Source organism: Schistocerca piceifrons, chromosome 3, assembly GCF_021461385.2.
Source record: "Schistocerca piceifrons isolate TAMUIC-IGC-003096 chromosome 3, iqSchPice1.1, whole genome shotgun sequence".
Classification (NCBI taxonomy): domain Eukaryota; kingdom Metazoa; phylum Arthropoda; class Insecta; order Orthoptera; family Acrididae; genus Schistocerca; species Schistocerca piceifrons.
The window spans coordinates 508,216,804-508,237,699 of record NC_060140.1 but is presented as its reverse complement, the minus strand read 5'-3'; the positions used below and the strand labels follow the sequence as shown (position 1 = coordinate 508,237,699).

General features: G+C 45.3%; 1 protein-coding gene across 1 annotated transcript in view; it reads left to right on the top strand.

The window, feature by feature from the left end:
- LOC124788786 overlaps window positions 1-20,896 on the top strand; it is a 580,546-nt gene that overhangs the window by 192,161 nt on the left and 367,489 nt on the right. The window contains exon 2 of the mRNA XM_047256068.1: window positions 14,244-14,412. Coding sequence (XP_047112024.1) covers window positions 14,244-14,412 — 169 coding nt within the window. The remainder of the gene's footprint in view (window positions 1-14,243; window positions 14,413-20,896) is intronic.

The window sequence follows — 20,896 nt, the reverse complement described above, 5'->3', positions numbered from 1 at the left end:
CCACGTCCTTCGATCTGGAACATACTGAAAGCTGACTGGGGACTTTACTCCTCCCTGGCGACCTTTCTGGACCACGATTTTCCCAGTTGTGACAGTCAGGTCGAATACCTCACGGCTGTTATCATCAATGCTGCCGAACGTTCCATTCCTCGTACTACTTCTTCTTCACGTCGCGTTTCCGTCCCCTGGTGGAACGAGGCTTGTAGGGACGCTATCCGTGCTCGACGACGTGCTTTACGCACCTTTCGCCGCCATCCTACATTGGCGAATTGTATTGAATACAAACGACTCCGAGCGCAATGCCGTAGAATCATCAGAGACAGCAAAAAATCTTGTTGGGCCTCTTTCACCAGCTCCTTTAACAGTTTTACTCCCTCTTCCGTCGTTTGGGGTAGCCTGCGCCGGCTGTCGGGCATTAAGGCCCACTCCTCGGTACCTGGCCTGACCTCAGGTAATGAGGTCCTTGTTGATCCTGTGGCTGTCTCCAACGCCTTTGGCCGCTTTTTCGCGGAGGTTTCAAGCTCCGCCCATTACCACCCTGCCTTCCTTCCCAGGAAAGAGGCAGACGAGGCTCGGCGACCTTCCTTGCACTCGCTGAATCTGGAAACTTACAATGCCCCCTTTACTATGCGGGAACTCGAACGCGCACTTGCACTGTCCCGGTCCTCTGCTCCGGGACCAGATGCCATTCACGTTCAGATGCTGGCACACCTTTCTCCGGTGGGCAAAAGCTTCCTTCTTCGTACCTACAATCGCGTGTGGACCGAAGGTCAAGTCCCCATGCGTTGGCGTGACGCCGTTGTTGTTCCTATACCCAAACCCGGGAAGGATAGACACCTTCCTTCTAGTTACCGCCCCATTTCTCTTACAAGCTGTGTCTGTAAGGTGATGGAGCGCATGGTTAATGCTCGGTTAGTCTGGATTCTTGAATCTCGACGACTACTTACTAATGTCCAATGCGGCTTTCGTCGCCGCCGCTCTGCTGTTGACCACCTTGTGACCTTGTCGACATTCATCATGAACAACTTTTTGCGAAGGCGCCAAACGGTGGCCGTGTTCTTCGACTTGGAGAAGGCTTATGATACCTGTTGGAGAGGAGGTATCCTCCGCACTATGCACAGGTGGGGCCTACGCGGTCGCCTGCCCCTTTTTATTGATTCCTTTTTAACGGATCGAAAGTTTAGGGTACGTGTGGGTTCCGTATTGTCCGACGTCTTCCTCCAGGAGAACGGAGTGCATCAGGGCTCCGTCTTGAGCGTAGCCCTTTTTGCCATCGCGATCAATCCAATTATGGATTGCATTCCACCTAATGTCTCAGGCTCTCTCTTTGTCGATGACTTCGCGATCTACTGCAGTGCGCAGCGAACATGCCTCCTGGAGCGCTGCCTTCAGCGTTGTCTAGACAGCCTCTACTCATGGCAAATGGCTTCCGGTTCTCTGAAGAGAAGACGGTTTGTATCAACTTTTGGCGATATAAAGCGTTGCTTCCGCCATCCTTACATCTCGGTCCCGTTGTTCTCCCATTCGTGGACACAACTAAGTTTCTAGGGCTCACGTTGGACAGGAAACTGTGTTGATCTCCACATGTCTCTTATTTGGCGGCCCATTGTACACGTTCCCTTAATGTCCTCAGAGTTCTTAGCGGTTCATCTTGGGGAGCGGATCGCACTGTCCTGCTTCGCTTGTATCGGTTCATAGTCCGATCGAAGCTGGATTATGGGAGCTTCGTCTACTCGTCCGCTCGGCCATCCCTCTTACGCCGGCTCAACTCCATCCACCATCGGGGGATACGTCTTGCGACTGGAGCCTTCTACACTAGTCCTGTCGAGAGTCTTTATGCTGAAGCTGCAGAGTTGCCATTGACCTACCGGCGTGACGTACTGCTGTGTCGGTATGCCTGCCGGCTGTTGTCTATGCCCGACCACCCCTCTTACCAGTCCTTCTTCGCCGATTCTCTCGACCGTCAGTACAGGTTGTATGTGTCTGCCCTGCTGCCCCCCGGAGTCCGCTTCCGTCGCCTGCTTCGACAATTGGATTTTGCCCTCCCTACCACCTTCAGAGAGGGTGAGCGCCCGACACCACCTTGGCTCCAGGCTCCGGTTCGTATTTATCTCGACCTCAGCTCACTCCCGAAGGAGGGTACTCCGGCTGCAGTGTATTGCTCACGGTTTGTCGAACTTCGTGCTCGCCTTGCTGGTCACACCTTTATTTACACCGATGGCTCCAAACCTGACGATGGTGTCGGCTGTGCCTTTGTCGTCGGGGCCGCCACCTTTAAATACCGGCTCCTCGACCAATGTTCCAGCTTTACGGCCGAGCTTTTTGCTCTCCATCAGGCCGTTCAGTATGCCCGCCGCCACCGCCATTCATCGTACGTACTCTGCTCTGAGTCACTCAGTGCTCTTCAGAGCCTTGGAGCTCCCTATCCGGTCCATCCCTTGATTCAACGGATACAGCAGTCCCTCCATTCTTTCGCTGATAATGGTGGTTCTGTCAGCTTTTTGTGGGTTCCCGGACATGTAGGAGTGCCTGGGAATGAGGCTGCGGATGCTGCAGCCAAGGCTGCAGTTCTCCTGCCTCGGCCAGCCTCCCATTGTGTCCCGTCATCTAACGTTCGTGGGGATGTATGTAAGAGGCTTGTGTCGTTGTGGTGGGATGCTTGGTCATCCCTCCAAGGAAACAAGCTCCGGGCAGTATAACCGCTTCCAACTGTATGGACAACATCCTCCCGACAATCTCGGCGCGAGGAGGTCCTTCTGACCAGGTTGCGGATTGGGCATTGCCGGTTTAGCCACCGCTACCTGCTCTCCGGTGACCCAGTCCCGCAGTGCCCTTGTGGTCAGGCATTAACAGTGCGCCATGTTTTATTGTCGTGTCCCCGTTTTAGTCAATTTCGTGTTGTCCTGTCCCTGTCATCTACTTTACCGGATGTTTTAGCTGATGACGCTCGAGCAGCTGCTCGTATTCTGCGTTTTATAACTTTAACTGGCTTGTCCAAAGACATTTAACCTTTTTACTTATTTTATCTGCATCTTTGTCAGGTCCTTCTGGTGTCCCGCCATCCCCTTGAGTTGTAACAGATTCCATGTGCTCTAACAACAGTGACTGGGCGCTAATGACCTCAGCAGTTGAGTGCCCTTAAACCCAACCAAAAACACACACACACACACACACACACACACACACACACACACACACACACGAGGGAGACTCGGAACTCAGCCAGGACCTGCTGCACAGTCCATGACTGCAGCGCCCGAGACCGCGCGGCTAATACCGCGCGGCAAACTGGTTTCGTTGCACAATATTTTGTTGACTCATGTCTATTTGTTACTGTTTATGAATCTGAGTGTCGACTACTCGATTTAAATGCACTTTAAGTTCATTGTTTGTACTGTACATTATTTTTGTTAGCAACTCTTTTTCGTACTTTTGCACATTTAATGGAAATTGGAGACAATGCTGCTAGTACATTGGTTTCTGCTGAAATGCATTGTTCGTAGTAGACCTACCTCTTAATGGTGTGTGAACACACTTACATACCTACTGTTGCATTTTTACCATTTACAAGGAGAAATGCTCGTCACTAAGACTACAAAGCATACTCACCAACGTGTGTGTATGTGGCCGAAAGAACAAACACCATTTTTAATTATGCAGCCATATATATTATCATCCAAAGGAAATAGACACATCAGCAGCTACTGGCATTGAAATACATAAGTGGAGAAAGTTGAATATTTGTGCCTGACGGGACTCGAACCCCGATTTTTCTGTTTCTCGCAAACGTTCACTATGACGGCGCAAATTTTAAACTTTGTCCATTGCTGTATTGCAGTGCCGAATAGCAGCTAATATCCTTATTTGCTGTGGGTCATAAATAAACATAAATTGACAGAAAATGAAGTGACGAAGCCAGCTTCAGTTTCATATAAAACAAAGAAATATACGAGGGCGTGCTGAAAAGTGATGTCTCAGCATTTTTTTATGTAAAAGCTCATAAAGCTTGTTCAATAAAACCAACGTTGTATTCTATTGAACAGGGGACCTAGAAACGTCAGAGGCTTCGTCCGCGCCGTAGCCCTCAGTGGTCCACAACCCCACAACAGGCTACAGCAAGGTTCGGCCCCCAGTGGACTACCTCCTCCTCCCCCCCCCCCCCCCCCCCCCGATCCCAGGAACCAACTATCACTCTGAAATAAATGTGTGCTGAAAATAACAGAAACATCATTTCTTGTAAGTATGTTACTAAACGATTTTAAGTTGGTTTCTGAATTCTATCTCCTTTGATACTGGAAAAAGAGTTAATACATGTTAACTTCAATCAGCGTTACCAATCTAATGAAGAGGAAGTAACGTCGGTATCGAGGAGATAAACATCCATACCGCGCCAATTACATTTTCACTAAAAATCAGAAAAAATTGTATGAATCCTCACTGTGATAAGGTATCGCAAGAGCAAGGTACATGACGCAGTGCAACATATATTGCCGAGGGGCTGTTCAACCTAGCTTACTTTTCGCGTATTGTTGGTGTTTACAGCGAGAAATGTAACAATGTCTGATAACGAGCTCGCAATATTTTCCCGAATTACGCGAAATAACTGCCTACCTGTTGGTTATTTAACTTAATTTTTACTAAACAAGAAAAGAGCAGGAATGTCAATGGCATGAAACAAGTTTCTTTAGATATTTTTAAAGGTGTAGATACAGTATACAAATTCTTCGGTAAATTCTTTTACAAAGTTACAGAAATATTAGAACAAAACTTGATCATACAGGGTGGTCAGAAATAATCTGAAAAGGTTCTAAGCATGTTGCGAGGTAGGTTCTGCTGAAAAATGTCTCAAGAAAAAAAATTTGATACATTGCGCCGTGGCCGAGTTAATTAGCATTGAAGTTAGCCAGTCCGGCCGTTACGCGCGCAAATTCAAGCAGTCCTCAGAGATGGCGTCGCCACAGTGTACTTCATTATTGTTTTCCAAAAGTTTGAAAAGAGAGCGATAAAAAAAATTATATGTGGGATGGTAGTAAGGATCGAACTCGAACCAAGAGCTGAACAGTCTCGTGGCTAACTTCAGCGCTAATTACCTCGGAAACGGCACAATGTAACGAATTTTGTGTTCTTAACGATTATTTCTCAGAAAAGCCTGCCCTAAGCACCCTTACAAGCTTTTCAGACTGTATCTGGCTATCCTGTAAACGGCATTCCTTGTTTCCCCAACTAATGCAGATATTAATAAATACGTCGTATGAATCAACTCTTGAACAAGCAAAATAAAGTTTCCCGGGGGAAACATGTCATTCTCATTTTCGCTCAACAACATTTAATAAACGGCCCCTGCCATGTACTAAGTGCGATCGAGAACACTAATCACACTGGAAGTTTGCTTCTATAAGCGTGCTTGGCCTGTCTCAGCCCATTAGAATTGTTTTCCATATAGGTAGTCACATATGTATCAAGTTTCGTCAAAATTCGCTCCACACACGCACGCACACGTTTTCGGCCTTTTCAGTCTGCGAATTTTCACGTACCTCTTGTGTGTCTAACACTCAAATGCCTTATGGGCATATTACGTCGTATTCGTATCTGCACCGTACCTCCTACTGGTGTAAGAAATTGAATAAAAGATTATGATTTTTTACAGCGGAGCTGCGTTCGGGAGCGTCACTAAAAGCACTGTCCGTCGATAGTGGCCAACTAGCGATCTTCGGTTTTGGGATGTGGGTAGGGAAGCGTTATGACAAAAGAACGTCTCCGTATCAAAAACATCAGGAGGAAAAGGCAAACGTAGCTACGTCTACCACAGGGAATTGCCTTTTTGTGCGCTGGGAATGTGCGGCCGGTATCTATAGGGACATTTTTTAGGCTGTCAGATTCCGGGACCCGGGGAGAAGTCCAATAACAGCCCGTCCTGAATCCCGAGTCGAGATGAATTTACGACTCGGTTCGCAGCGCCGCGCGTGCACGCACGCACGTGTGTGTGTGTGTGTGTGTGTGTGTGTGTGTGTGTGTGATGTGCAGAACCAGTGCTCGGAGTGGACGCGTTTTTATAACGCCGCCAATGCGCTTCCCAATAAACGAAAAGAGCTTTCTCGATGAATGTGCCAGTTTCTCCCTGACGCGTCTCTCTGGCAGCGGAAATAGCTCTCATTTATTACAGACTTTGTTCTGTCACACACGGTACTTTTTCTTCGCAGAATGTACGCTCTGCAGATTATTTATTTACTTTTTCATTCGTTTAGGTATTGACGGTGTAGAAGAGGGAGCAACTATTCCGTCGCAGCGTGCAAAACATATGGCCAGAGCGTTGGTCACTGGAAGTGCATACCGCAGATGCGCCTACTTCCACTGTACGATGGTGTTTATAAATTGCCACACAAGCCTTATTGCTCTCTCCTTGCAAGACTGAAGACCGAGTTCATTATAAGGGAGTTTTTTCTGAGAGGTTAGAAACAATTCTTTCCAGCGGATGAAACAAAAGTAACTTTACAAAATGTTTCTAATCAGTCCCAAAGCCAAGTTATTAACTATTAGCATGTTCTTGAAAACTAAAAAACATAATACTTCAGAAAGTAGTCATGTTTGGAGTATTAGTCAGAATGGGCGATGTAGGACAACCTGCGGAACAATGCAGGAATATTTACTCTTATCAGAATAGCACAGAATGGATTGGCCGATAAAGTCCCTTGATACGTTATAGGTTTCGGAGGCATTGTAAACATCGTATCAAGCAGTCTTTCAGAGAAACTTGCAAATACTCCCTAATAGTCTTGTGTCCTTTTGCAATATATATATTTTCTTCCAAACTGTTCGTGGGATTACATTCTGAATACAGATTTATTAGTGGCAGCTAGTTCTAATTTACTTTGTCATCCGTTTTCTATAGAAGAAAATATCATTTATATTTATTAGTTGGATCTAACACTTACACCGAGATGTAAAGCAAAAGATAATTAACGTTTGCAGAAGATTCTGGTAGTTAAACGAGAAACATTTAGCATATGGCTCGACTACTGTTCAGATATTAGGATGACGTCTCTATCCTGCAGTGGTTTCAGAGCTGTAACTATTTCGACGAAGCAATAAGGTTTCCCATTAGTACTTCTTCATTCAGAATGAGCTGCTTGAATGACTAAGAAGAACGCAGTGATTGTCTTTAAAAAGGATTCTGTGAAATGGACATTTGCAACCATGCACTTATTTCGTCAAGTGAAGATACTTCCAAAAGCTTCATGTGGAAGGCTTACGTGCGTTTTCCATACGATGAGATCACTAAAAAGTCCTTGTGAGAGGTTATGTTTAATTCTAGTTAATATAAGGGGTACCATACTTCTGTCAGCCTTTCTTCATTTCTCTCTGGATAACGATAACACCCTCTCCACATGCGAGTTCTGCGCTTATCATTTTACAGCTGTTAGCTCGTTAAGGTGGACTGTATTCGTCCATGGCTTAGATTGTCTTCTTGTGTTCTCGCAAGTCAGGTGCCGAACACGTCTGTAATTACGTAATACTTACACCGATGTACCGCAGATTATAAGAAGACTGCGCAACTTACCAGCAAATATAATCTCGTTTCCTAATCCTAGATTCATAATTTGGCGATTGACCATTTCCACCCCTTGCCCGACCTTAAATCGTGCTTGATTAATGGTTGGTATAATATGTACACTGGTCAGCCAGAACATTATGACCACCGACCTGCTATCGGTAAAACATGTCCAGGCGACAGCAGCGTCATCTGGCGAGGAATGACTGGTAGTCAGACACATGCACGGTGCATTTATCAGTGAGCGTGCCGTCAATGTGTACTCGTAGAATGGGGAAGGCGCGCGATCGATCAAAGTTTGACGGAGGATAGGTCGTGATAGCCCGGTGACTCAGCACGAGCATTTTAGAAACTGCACGACATGTCGGGCGTTCGAGGAATTCCGTTCCGAAACCGAGGTGGAACCATGTCGAGACGTCGAGACTTGGTGAGGTCGAGCGGCCACGCCTGATTACAGATGTCGGACGTCGTAGGCTGGCCAGACTGGCAAAACAGGACAGGAGGCGAACTGTGAAGGAGCTAACATAGGACTTTAAATACTGGGCGGAATACAAGTGTATCTGAACACACAGTAATCCGAACACTACAAAAGATGGATCTTCGCAGCCGACGACCAACGCATGTGCCAATGTTAACTCACTACATCAGTAACTAAGACTGAAATGAGCACGTGACCTCCGGCTGTGGACATCGGCGCAGTGGGAGAGCGTTGCATGAATCCCGATACGTCCTTCATCATGCCGATGGGAGGGCGCGAATCCAGGTTAACATTTCCTTAACTCCTGTAGTACGGGACGGAGACAAGCTGGCGGCGGTTCCATTACGCGCTGCGGAATATTCACTTGCTAATCCATGGGCCCAGGGAGGCTCGTGCAAGGCACCGTGACGGCCAGGGAGTATTGTACACTCGTTGCACACCACGTAAAGCCCTGCATAACTATCATGTTTCGTGATGGCAGTGGTATGTTTCAGCAAGATAATACGACGTATTGCAAGACCAGGAGTGTAATGGAGTGGTTCGAGGAGCACGGTGGCGAGTTGAAGTTGATGTGCTGGCCCCCATCTCACCAGATCTGAACCCGATCTAACACATCTGGGATGTGATTGAACATAGCGTCAGAACTCATCTCAATCCTCCCCGGAATTTACCGGAATTAGGTGATTAGTGTGTGCAGATTTTGTGCTAGCTTATTCCAGGGATCTACCAAAGCCTCATTGCTTCCATACCATGACCCATCGCTGCTGTTATCGGTACCAGCGGTCGACATACCGGCTGCTAGGTAGGTGGCCATAACGTTCTGGCTGACCAATGTATAATTGACATTGGAACTGCCTTTGGCTGGCGTAATATCGGTAAGTGCCACCATGACAGGTCTGTTGACATTCTCGCGTGGCGCTCGCAGTGGGTCAGTTGATAACCGTGCCTTTATCAGGTAACGCCATTAATGAGCGAGCGCGGCGGTCTGACAGTCACTGTCGAGCAGTGTGCGAAGCTGTACGTCACACACCACTCAGTCTTGGATCCTACTCGGCTTCGTCTCAATGTCTTGCTTTTGACTTGGTCTTAGTATATACTGCGTTAGGTTAACGACATCGTGAGCTTTGTACTTGTTCCAGACATGCGTTTTACTGCCTATCGCGAAACATGTCGTCGTCGTAACCGCCTGGGCCAGTCGCTGGTATTCACGCAGCTGTGAAATACACTGTTTACGATCCCACTGCCGCCTCCAGCAGGCTGTCTGCTTGCAGGCACCCAGCAGCCGTTTCTAAACAACTTCCGTGGAATGCCACATAATATTTATTTCAGATTACTAGGTCATTTCACTGACGGAAGTGGTTGTTAAAATTCGTGTACGTTTCAAACTTAGTTGTCAAATTTACAATTGGTACGGCACCACCTACACATCTCTTCGTCATTGAAGTACAATAGATGAAATTCATCTACCATCAGAAGCGTTTTAAACAATCTCTGACGAGCGTCACCACACAAGCCTGCGTTAGTGACCTCCGCTACAGAGGTTATTATCGTTGTTGTGTACATCAGTGCTCGTTGTGTGACCTTAACCTATCACGGGGATCGTCTGTTTGCGTTGCTGTCGGTTGTCCTGCAGTCATCTTCAAGCGATTGCTGTAGAATGAGCGTTTTGCTACATCGCATCTCCTTCATACTCCCTTCGCACTCCCACGCCTTTCACTCACGCACGCCTTGACGTTTAGAGTGATGGGAGAAGCGATCGCTGACTGCTGGACCAGAAGTTTTCGCTCTCAGTGTATCTGCCGCTCAGGTTGGGAGCGGAACTCTTTCGGCGAACGTTGTGACTTCAATTGACAGAGCGTTGTCTCTATTGGTCAGACCATCTAACACTTGTATTTCAACAGCCTTCTTTAGCCCAGTAACTGCCGAATTTTTTTTTCAATCTACTTTTATCGCTGGGTTGCCTGATTGACACACAGAATGGGAAAAAGAATGTAAAGTAAAAAACAGGAAATAACCTTGACATAAACATTGTACTTCAACCGATCCCCAAATGGGGATCACGGCGCATGGCACACCTTGTACATTTTTTCTACTTTTTTTTTTACCAAACAAAGAATTTCATATGGAGTCCCATATTGCACACAGAGCAATAGTCCCTTGCATTTCTCTTGAAAGTTCAACATTTTCTTTGTTTCACATACGTCTTGGACTCAATCACGTGCGCAGTTCCAGAAGTTCTTAGTTCAACTGCTACACGTGAAATGGATGCTTTCAGCTATCATGGATGTCATCCCCTTTTTGTGTCAGAAGCAGCGAATGACTAAGGAAGATATGCCCTTGGCACCATCGTTTTGAATTGGAGCAGTTGAATATTTTCATTCGTGTGGCAGTAGATATGGGAACAGCTCATTGTCCACTGTTTGAATCCGAATCTCACTGGTTTCCCGTACAGGAGTAGCTTCAGATAATGATATCCCTAATACTGAACTATTCGCTCATCAATGATCAGGCTATCAGAAATACCTGAAGCATCATAAAATTCTTATTCAGCATGTCGATCATGGGATGCATTTTGAAAACTTTATCCCTTTCGTCAGCTGGCTTTGTATTCAGATGTGATGTGAAGGTGGAACTTCATTTCGACATAACTTCCGCAGCTCATACAGTGTCCTACGCACCTTATATCAGTGTCCTCATCTTCACTCTAATACAACTGTTCGTTTGGGAGAGAAAGTTACCGATATATTGCTTTCCACTGGATACCAAAGGACTTACTTAGGGGTTCGTTGGATAACTCAGTCACGATTGTTCTTCTGTGTAGAATATCGGGGACTTTCACTGGCAGTAAAGTTCAGTACTTATTCATCAAAAAATTCTTCCAAGCAATGAATTCCGGACTTAGGTTTTAGTGGTGCTACCAAATTGCAGTTGATCCGTTCATTTTCTGCTACATCGCGGTAGATTTTACTGAAAGTTGTATCTTTTATTGTCCAGTTAGATTTGATATTAAATTTCATTTTCTTATTGTAATTGCATTTTCCTCGTCGTCCCTGAACTTCCATGTTACCTAAAAAATCATCTGGAAGAGTATTTTTCAACAAACTTTTTGTCGATACCATCACAGTCAAACATCTCACCTGCGCCACCTGGAGAGAGCTCGCCTGTATCAGTGGTCTCATTCACTTCACCCTCACAATCAGAAGAAAGCATGAAATTAGGGTCATTTATAATGTCTTACATTCCCCTTACAGAAAGTGCTTTCAGCGACACACTGTGCCTGGGGAGAAAAGAAAAACAAAATGTTGTTTTTAAGCAGACCTGCCATGAGTCCCAAATGGGGATCGAAATAAAGAGAGCCCTGTCGACAAAATAAAATAAGTATTGGACGTAAATAACCGATGAACATCTTCTAAAGCAATTAGACAACATATCAGTACACAGGTCCTGGAAGATATTTGTGTAATAGAATAACTTACGCTATTTTGAAAATGGTCAACTCTTGCAGCTCTGAAAAACGTTTCTTCTTCCCACAGAGAATCCTGCAGAGTTCACGTGTTTAACAACAGCTGACTAGCAATCAAAGTACAAGCCTGACAAAGATCTAGACGACTATGCGAAATAGTAAAAATTGCTGCCAACATAATTACAAATACTAAATTCCGGTTAGAAAGACATACCAAAAGGGCTTAGAAAGCTGTAAAATAGCGGGTTTAATGCTGTCACAGAGTAAGTATGCATGCGCCAAAGATGAGCTACAAACAGCTGTGAAGCCTTCTCAGTCGAATGCGGCATCTTTGGTGTCTGTAGACAAATCTTGTGTAAAAGCTGTTATTTTGTTTCCCTGGAAAGATAAGTGTAATAATAGAGCACCGAATTGTCGTGAAGTTTCGCATGAAACTTGGAAAAACTGCTGCTGAACCTATCTTTTACTAAAAGAAGCGTGTGGCGTAGACTTTTTATCATGTACGCGAATTTTTGAGTGGTGCAAGCCTTTCCAAGATGGCTGAGAAGACTTTGAACGTGACAGATGTCCAGGACGTCCTTAAACTTCAAAACTGGATGAAAATATGGGAAAAGTACGTAATCTCATTCCATCTGACGATCGGTTACAGAAATTGTAGGAATTAACAAAGTATGCGTAAGGCAAATGCTGAACATTTCCACGATCGAACAAAATTAACCTCTTGAAAAAGTTTGTAATGACACTTTGGGTAACATTGAAAATGACCATAATTTCTTGGAAAGAGTAATAACACGTGGCGAATCTTTTTTTTTTTTCTTATGATCCAACAACTAATTGACACTCGATGCATTGGAGGGTCTGAACTTCACAGACTGAGCAAATAAAGATTCAAAGCGATGATGATTGTTCTTTTCAATATTCATGGTATTGTGTGTCTTGTCTGGGTTCCTGAACGTTGAGCTATTAATCAACATAACTTCCTTGAGGTTCTTGCTTAGCTCCTTGACGAAATAAGAATAAACGACCCGAATTATGGAAGAACAAGCCATGAATTCCTCGTCAAGACAACGCACCAGTCCATCCCACATTGTCTGTTAAGAGGTTTCTGGCGAAGTACAGCATCCCATTGTTAAACCACGCACTTTATTCGCCTGGCCTAGCACCATGTGACTTTTATCTATTACCTAAGGTCAAATCTGCATTAAAAGTAAATAGATCTCAGTCCGTTGAAGCACAGAGAGAAAAAGCGGCGTGCATCATAAAGAAAAGGAACTCGTAGAAGAAAACTACCAACACTGTTTCCGTCAATGGAAAATTCACATGGAGCGTTGTAAGGATTGAGGAGGGGAGTGTATTGAGAGTGACTATAACTAAATAAGTATGTTTTTGAAATAAAATGTTTCACAGCAAGGATCCCATTATTGGCAAATAAGTGACCTCATTCGGATAAAATTCCAATTCGGTTTTACAGAGTGTACTCTACAGCATTGGCCCCTTACCCAGTTTACTGTTATCGCGAATCTCACATCCAGCGCAGAATCCCAAGCGACTTGGAAAAAAGCGCAGGTGATTCCTGTATATAAGAAGGGCGAAAAAACGGACTCGCAGAATTGCAGTTCGAATATAGCAAAATTTTTTTAAGGCTGAGAAGGTTACGCCCACGAATCAGTGTGGTTATAGAAAGTATCGCTCGTGCGAAACTGAGCTTGTCCTTCTCTCACATGATATACTGCTAACTATGGATGAAAGGTAACAAGCAGATAGCTTATTTCTAGATTTCCAGAAAAGCATTTGATACGGTGCGCCACTGTAGTTCGTTGACGAAGGTACGAGCATATGGAATAGGTTCACATGTGTGTGAGTGACTAGAAGACTTTTTAAGCTGTAGAGCCCAATGTGTTGTCCTGAACGGCGAGTGTTCATGAGAGACAATGGAATCGTCAGTGTTCCAGGAAAATGTGATAGGGCTGCTGTTGTTCTCTGCATACTAAAATGAGTTGGCGGACAGAATGGGCAGCAATCTGCGGTTGTTTGCTGTCGAACATGTGGTGTACGAGAAGGTGTCGAAGTTGATTGACTGTAGGAGGATACATGGTGACTTAGACGAAATTTCTATTGGTGTGGTAAATGGCAGCTACCTCTACATGTAGAGAAATGGGAGTTAATGCGGATGAGAAGGAAAAAGAAACCCGTAATATTCGGATACAGCGCTAGTAGTGTCGCGCTTGACACTGTAACGTGCTTTAAACATCTGGGTTTAACGTTGCAAAGCGATATGATATGATATAATATGATATGATATGAAATGGAATGAGCATATGAGTATTGCAGTAGTGAAGGCGAATCGTCGACCTCGGTTTATTGGGACAATTTTGGGAAGGGTGGTTCATCTGTGAAGGGGACCACATATAGGACGCTAATGCGACCTATTCTGGGTTCTGTACCATCGACATTTTAGACAATTTAGAGCGGTTTCTAAATTTGTTGCTGCTAGGTTCGAACAACATGCAGTTACTACGGAGATGCTTCGGTAATCCCTGGAGAGAAGGCGACGCTCTTCTCGAGGAACACCACTGAAAATATTTAGAGAACCGGTATTTGAAGTTAACTGCTGAACGATTCTACTGTCGCAAACATGCACTGCGCGCAATATGTAGAAGTAGATGTAGATTTTACAGCCACATCTCTGACACCGTGACGCTAGAACCCGCTTGAGCTGATTGACCTGCATCGTGTTGTTTGTGTGGTTGCAGATGGGACACGGAGAGGGCGCGCGCCCGCTGTGGCTGTTGCTGGTGTGGCCGCTGCTGCTGGCCGCCCCGGCGCTCTGCTGGAGGGACTGGCGCGACAGCGACAGCGACAATGACGTCATGCCGGCCACGGGCGAGCCCGACGACTACAACGTCTCCACAGCGTCCGCTGGTGAGTCTTCACGCAGCGTCTGCGACTGTTACTGTGTTAGCGCAAAATAACGTGGCTCCGGCGTAGAAACGCTTTACTGCCGTGAGCGCTGGACGAGTCCACCCTGTTGTTCAAAAGGGGGCGGTCGCCGCAATTGATTGTCGTCTGCCGACGTCTGCTCTTGCTGCATTCCCGTAGGTATCTCATCACTACAAAGTATGACACCGCAGCCTCAGTGCACCACAGGTGTAAGGAAAATTCTTCATAATCAGACACATGTAATTAATTGCAGGACCTTTAAATTTGGTGGAGGAGACAGGTGAAGAAGCAAAAATCCTATTAGAAAGCGTGCTTGAGAGGGTGGCAGGAACCGCTATCTGTTCCAGTAGCACAATAAAAAGTGAAGGAAAAGAAGCCAAACGTAATTAATGTTATCGTCCATAGACAGAAATTTGGATCGTAAATTTTACAGGAGGACCAGGAATTTAAAGGACTATTTAATGGTTTGGATCCAATGAGATTGCAATCAATGATAACGTATGTAGGGAAGCGCTTATTATTGACGAATAAACCACACAAATAAAAGATACATATTTGTCCTTTAGCATACGAGACGCATGGACAATGAGCTAAGACAGCCGCCCAACCGAACGGTCTTTTACAACTGGTCTCCCCCCTCGCCGTGGCGATTGTCTCGTTAGTCGTCCTTGGAGGGGTGGTCCTGGCCATTGCTGCTAAGGTACGAATAACTCGAGAGAGGGCAGCACCCTCCAGCGATTGGGTCGAGTGTAGCATACACATATACTAATACTTACCAAAGCTTCATTGCTTCAGCAAATATGTGGAAGTAAGAGAAAATAACTGTATTTACTTAATATCTAAGAGCAGTTTGACAGGGGACTGACATAATTTCCACATTCTTTGTTTCACATTGGCCGGCCGCTGTGCCCGAACGGTTCTACGTGCTTCAGTCCGGAACCGCGTTGCTGCTACGGTCGCAGGTTAAAATCCTGCCTCCGGGCATGGATGTCCGTGATGCCCTTAGGTTAGTTCGGTTTAAGTAGTTTTAAGTCTAGGGGACTGATGACCTCAGATGTTTAAGTCCCATAATGCTGAGAGCCATTTGAGCAAATTGGTTTTACAGTGTCAGTTCCACAGAAAGGGACATTGTCCGTCAAGCTACTTTTTTTACTCGTTTTTTATGAGAATTCTTTCTGGTAGCACATCGTCCAATTAGTTTAGCTTTGGTTGATCCATTGTTTATGCGACTATTTCTATTTCGGTACTGCAGTGACAAACTATAATTCAGCGGCCTTGCCGCAGTAATAACACCGGTTCCCGTCAGATCACCGAAGTTAAGCGCTGTCGGGCTGGCTAGCACTTGGATGGGTGACCATACGGTCTGCCGAGCGCTGTTGGAAAGCGGGGTGCACTCATCCCTTGTGAGGCAAACTGAAGAGCTACTTGACTGAAAAGTAGCGGCTCCGATCTCGGAAACACGTGAGACCGGGAGAGCGGTGTACTGACCACATGCCCCTCCATATCCGCATCCAGTGACGCTTATGGGCTGAGGATGACACGGCGGCCGGTCAGTACCGTTGGGGCTTTATGGGCTGTTCGGGAGGAGTTTAGTTTAGTTTTTAGTGAGAAGCTATGGACATACAACGTAGATATTTGTCTGATTCTTTCACTGACTAATATTACCTGTTCAATACGATCGATTGATCGCAAAATAAATCTTTTTTTAAAAAAAAGCTGATAAAAATTCTTTTGGCACCGTCCTGAGACAGTCTGCCCTCCTTCCAATCTGACTATGTAAGCGCACACCAGATGCGGACCGAATCCAAAAAAAACGGTATAGACGGCAATTGAGAGATATAATATATCGAATGAATTAATAAGAGACGGTACTCAAACACCCCATTGTGCACAAAACACGTAGGAACACTGTTCCAGAACCAAGGAAAAAAGCATTCCAAATTTAAGAGAACACAATATTTCAAAGATTGACGATGTTTCGGTGGAGCTTCAAACTTAAGTTCAATGCGAGATGATTTTAATAGTTTCCACAACGAAACACTCTGGAAATACGGCAGGAAAGTCCACCAGAGGTAAGACCGAATGGAAACCGTTATTGCACGATAGCAATAGTAACGTTGCTGAGCTTATGACACTTAAGCGGGGTTACTAAACAGTTTCCCGAAATTTCTTTACCATAAAAGATTACGCACATATTCCAGAATCCGAATCTATAAGTGGTGCTAAGATGAGCAACTTGGAAGTAGATATCCTTAATTTAGCAAAGCAGCTTAAGTCACTTAATAAAGGCAAGTCCTCTGGTCCAGGTTGTATACCAGTTAGATACTTTACCATAATAGACAAAAGCACGCTCGACGAGGGATCCGTACCTAAAGACTGGAAGTAGCACCGATCACATCAATACTCAAGAAAGGAAGTAGGTGTAATGAGATGAATTGCAGAACCATATCACTGATATCGATTTCCGGTAGGACTTTGGAACACAGCATGTTCCAATACTATGAATTACCTCCAGGAAAACTCTCTCTTGGCACAGTCGCCAATTACTGAGGAAATATCGTTTTTGTGAAACTTAACTACTTCTTTATTACTACGAACTAACGAATGCTATAGACAGCGGATCTCAAGTTAATTCTGTGTTTCTAGATTTTCAAAAGGCTTTTTATACCGTTCCTCACAAGCGCCTTCTAATCATATTGATTGCTTCGGGATTATCTTCTCAGTTGTGCGACTGTATTCGTGATTCCCTGCCAGAAAGGTTGCAGCTCATAGTAACTGACGGAAAGTCATAGAGCAGAACAGAAGTAATATCTGGCGTTTGCCAAGAAAGCGTTGCAGGATCTCTACTGCTTCTGATCAATATAAACGATTTAGGAGAAAGTCTGAGCAGCCCTCTTAGATTGTTTGCAGATGGTGTTGTCATTTACCGTGCAATAAAGTCATCAGAATATCATAGTTGTAAAGTGATTTAGACAATGTTCCCGTATGGGATCATACAGATGAGTACTAAAAGGAATCCGCTAAATTTCGGTTACACCCTAAATCAGACAAATCTGAAGACTGGGAATTCAACTAAGTACTTAGTTATTATGATTATGAATAACTAACATTCGAATGACGACATAAATTATGTTGCGAGTAAACGAACCAAAGGCTGCGATTTATTGGCTGAACACATAGGAGGAGGAACAGGTCTAATAAATAGAGACCATACTGGAATTGGGATGGAAATCATTAAAAGAAATTTTCTATTGTAGGCACCTACAGCTGTAGATTCATATCATGATGAAAAAGATAGCTTCAGCTGTATAATTAGTCTTTATCATTTATAAATTAATGTTTATCACTCGCCTGAAGCGGCCTTCATCATGATGGATTAAGACAAAGGCATTGTTCTTTGTGACACAGTCTTCTTATGAAATTTGTCATCATCTTCCTCTTCCTTCTCCTCCTCCTCCTCCTCCTCCATAGGAAGACATAATCATCGTAATACAATGAATCAGATCTCACCCGGAAAAATTCAAGTGTTCGTTTCTTCGGCGCTCTGTTAGAGAGTGCAACGGTAGCGAAATAGCTTCGAGGTGGTTCGATGACCCCCCTCCCCCACCCCCCCCCCCCCCCCCCCCTACAGGCACTTAACTGTGAATTGCAGTGTAGTTGTCCACATGTAGACGTAGAACGACTCAGGTTTCCGAGGTCAACGGTGTCCAAGGCGGCTTTGGTTAATCGCAGAGTGTAAACTGCCGCATAGAACGAGTACTTGTGGACGGAAGTCATTCCCATCCTCAGAGCTACGAGGGGCGTTCAATAAGTAAAGAAACAATTTTTTGTTCCTAGTCAGTTTCGGTTGAAAAAATTCTGAATTTGTTGTGGGACATTATCGAGTATTCCCACTTACGCTCGTATAGTTTCGTGAAGTGGAGGTAGATTGCGGCGCTATACGTAGCCATCAAAATCGGAGATACATTCCGATCAGAGCGCTCTCATTGAGTTTCTTTGGCTGGAAAATCAGAGCATCGCAGATATTCAGAGGTGCTTGGAGAATGTCTACGGAGAACTGGTAGTGAATAAAACTATCGTGAGTCGTTGGGCGAGGCGTCTGTCAGTACCGCAACAAGGTCGCGCTCTCCCGCAGTGTAGGAACGATTTTAATGTGGAAAATCAGAAACGCACTTCTGCCAGAACTGTGAGCAGACTTCAGCATTCGACCGTTGTCTCGTGTCCCAGGGCCTTCCCATGGATTCTGGCCGCTCAGCGTAGCATTTATGGGCTTAGGAATGTTTATTGATAGAACAGAGCCGTTTAATAAAATAACAAACGACTCTTTGCACCCGCCAATACAACTTACTATTACTAAAACCGGCGGCATAGTACATTAGTGGATACTGTAATCGCTACAGTTACTGAACCTTTACCGAAGGAGGGGGGGGGGGGGGGGGGGGGGGAGAGAGGAGAGGTTTCAATACGATCGCAACAAAATAAAAATGCGACGAGGCCTTAAAGTAATTGGCCTAGTGACGTTGTCATCAACTTAAGGCAAGTTAGTTGATAAAGACACCGAATAGATCCCCTGTGATACACAAAGCAGATAAAGATATTACTACAGAACAACGAAAAATGCAAGCCATATTTGAAAGAACGCAAAATTTCCAAAATCAGTGACGGTTTACAGATTCTCGAAGCTTAGTGCGGACTTCAGTGTGACATTCCTCTACCAGTTTCCACAGCGAAACTTTTCCTCGAAATTCTGCAGATAATCCAGTGTTCTGGTTATATCTGAAGTGTATCAGCCGCAATTCACAATCAGTACCTTCGCTGTATGATAGCAGCAATTGTAATGTTAGCAACGACAGCGCCACTTAAGCCTATTTACTAACATCGTCTTCTGAAGTACTTTCATCAAAGAACATGCAATAAATATCCCAGAATTGGAATCAAGAAGAGCTGCCTACATGAGCAGTTTGGGAATAGATATCCTCTGTGTTTAGCACTTTGAATTACTTAATAAAGGCGAGTCTTCCGGTCAAGGCGGTATTCAGATTAGATTCCTTTCTGAGTATAGCGATGAAGCAGCTCCATGCTGGCAATCATGTACAGTGCATCCGCTTACTCGACGACAGGTCATTACCTAAGGACTGAAAAGTTGCACAGATCACACTAAGCCACAAAAAAAAGGAAATTAAATTTTAGATCATATCCTTGACATCGATTTGTAGGAGTAGTTTAGCACATGCATCATGTTCCAATAGTATTAAATACTAAAATCGCTCTATAGACATGCAACTAGCACAGTATATCCACAGGAGGATCACAATTTAAACCCATCCCCCCCCCTGCGGGTCCGGGGATTAGAATAGGCCCAAGGTATTCCTGCCTGTCGTAAGAGGCGACTAAAAGGAGTCCCTCCCCCTCAAGGGGGTAGTTAGCGCCTGCGTCCGGAGACGGACGGTTCCACGACCTCTATTTGCGGTCATTTTGCTTTTTCACTTCTCGTTTCTTCCTTCCTTTGGTTGGTTCCTTTACCACCTCACTGTCTTCCTTACTCTTTCCCTTCTCTTCTTCTCCTTGCCTTCTCATTCCCTTCTCATTCCCTTCTTCTCCTTGCCTTCTCGTTGCCTTTTTCTCCATGCCTTCTCTGGTCTCCGCCTCGGCGTTTGAGGCAGTCTGTCCTCTCTCTCTCTCTCTCTCTCTCTCTCTCTCTCTCTCTCTCTCTCTTCTTTTTCCTCTTCTTCCTTCCTCCCTGAGCGCGCCTGAAGGCCGACCCACGCGTTCGCACGCGTAGCCGGTGATGGGGTAACGCGTAATTCCCCGCCCTGGGTAGACATGTAAGGCACGCACGTACCCCCTGGTAAAGGCCAGGCCCAGGGATGGGTGATTGCCTGAGCTGATACCTTCTGACCATGCCGATTGGTCCCTCCGTCTGTTTCTCGGGAGGTGTGACCTGAGGTGTCAACATTCACCTAAGGTGGGAGTGCCCTCTGAGAGGGTCCCCACAAGGAAGGAGCGCGCCATCGGAGACGCTGGCAATCGTGGGGGATTCCTCCGCAAGGGATTTGTCTTCTTCTCTCTCGACTTCTTCCCACAAACGGAAACTTGACCAGCCACCAGTGACAAAAGTACTACCGCCTGCCCCACAGTTCCTCGTCGTATCTCGCTCTGAGGACGGAAAGGATTTTTCCTCTGTCAACCCTTTCGTTATCCAGAAGGGCGTAGATGCCATAGCCGGATTTGTCAAATCTTGTACCAGGTTGCGTAACGGTACCATATTACTAGAAACTGAGAGCGCCTTTCAGGCACAAAAACTGCTTCGGGCCACACGCCTTTACACGTTCCCTGTCCGGGTGGAGGCTCACCGAACTTAGAATTCGTCTCGTGGTGTAGTCTATACTAGATCCCTCGACGGATTGACTGACGAGGAGATTCAATCTTTCCTCGCTGAGTAGGGCGTGACGGCTGTCCATAGGGT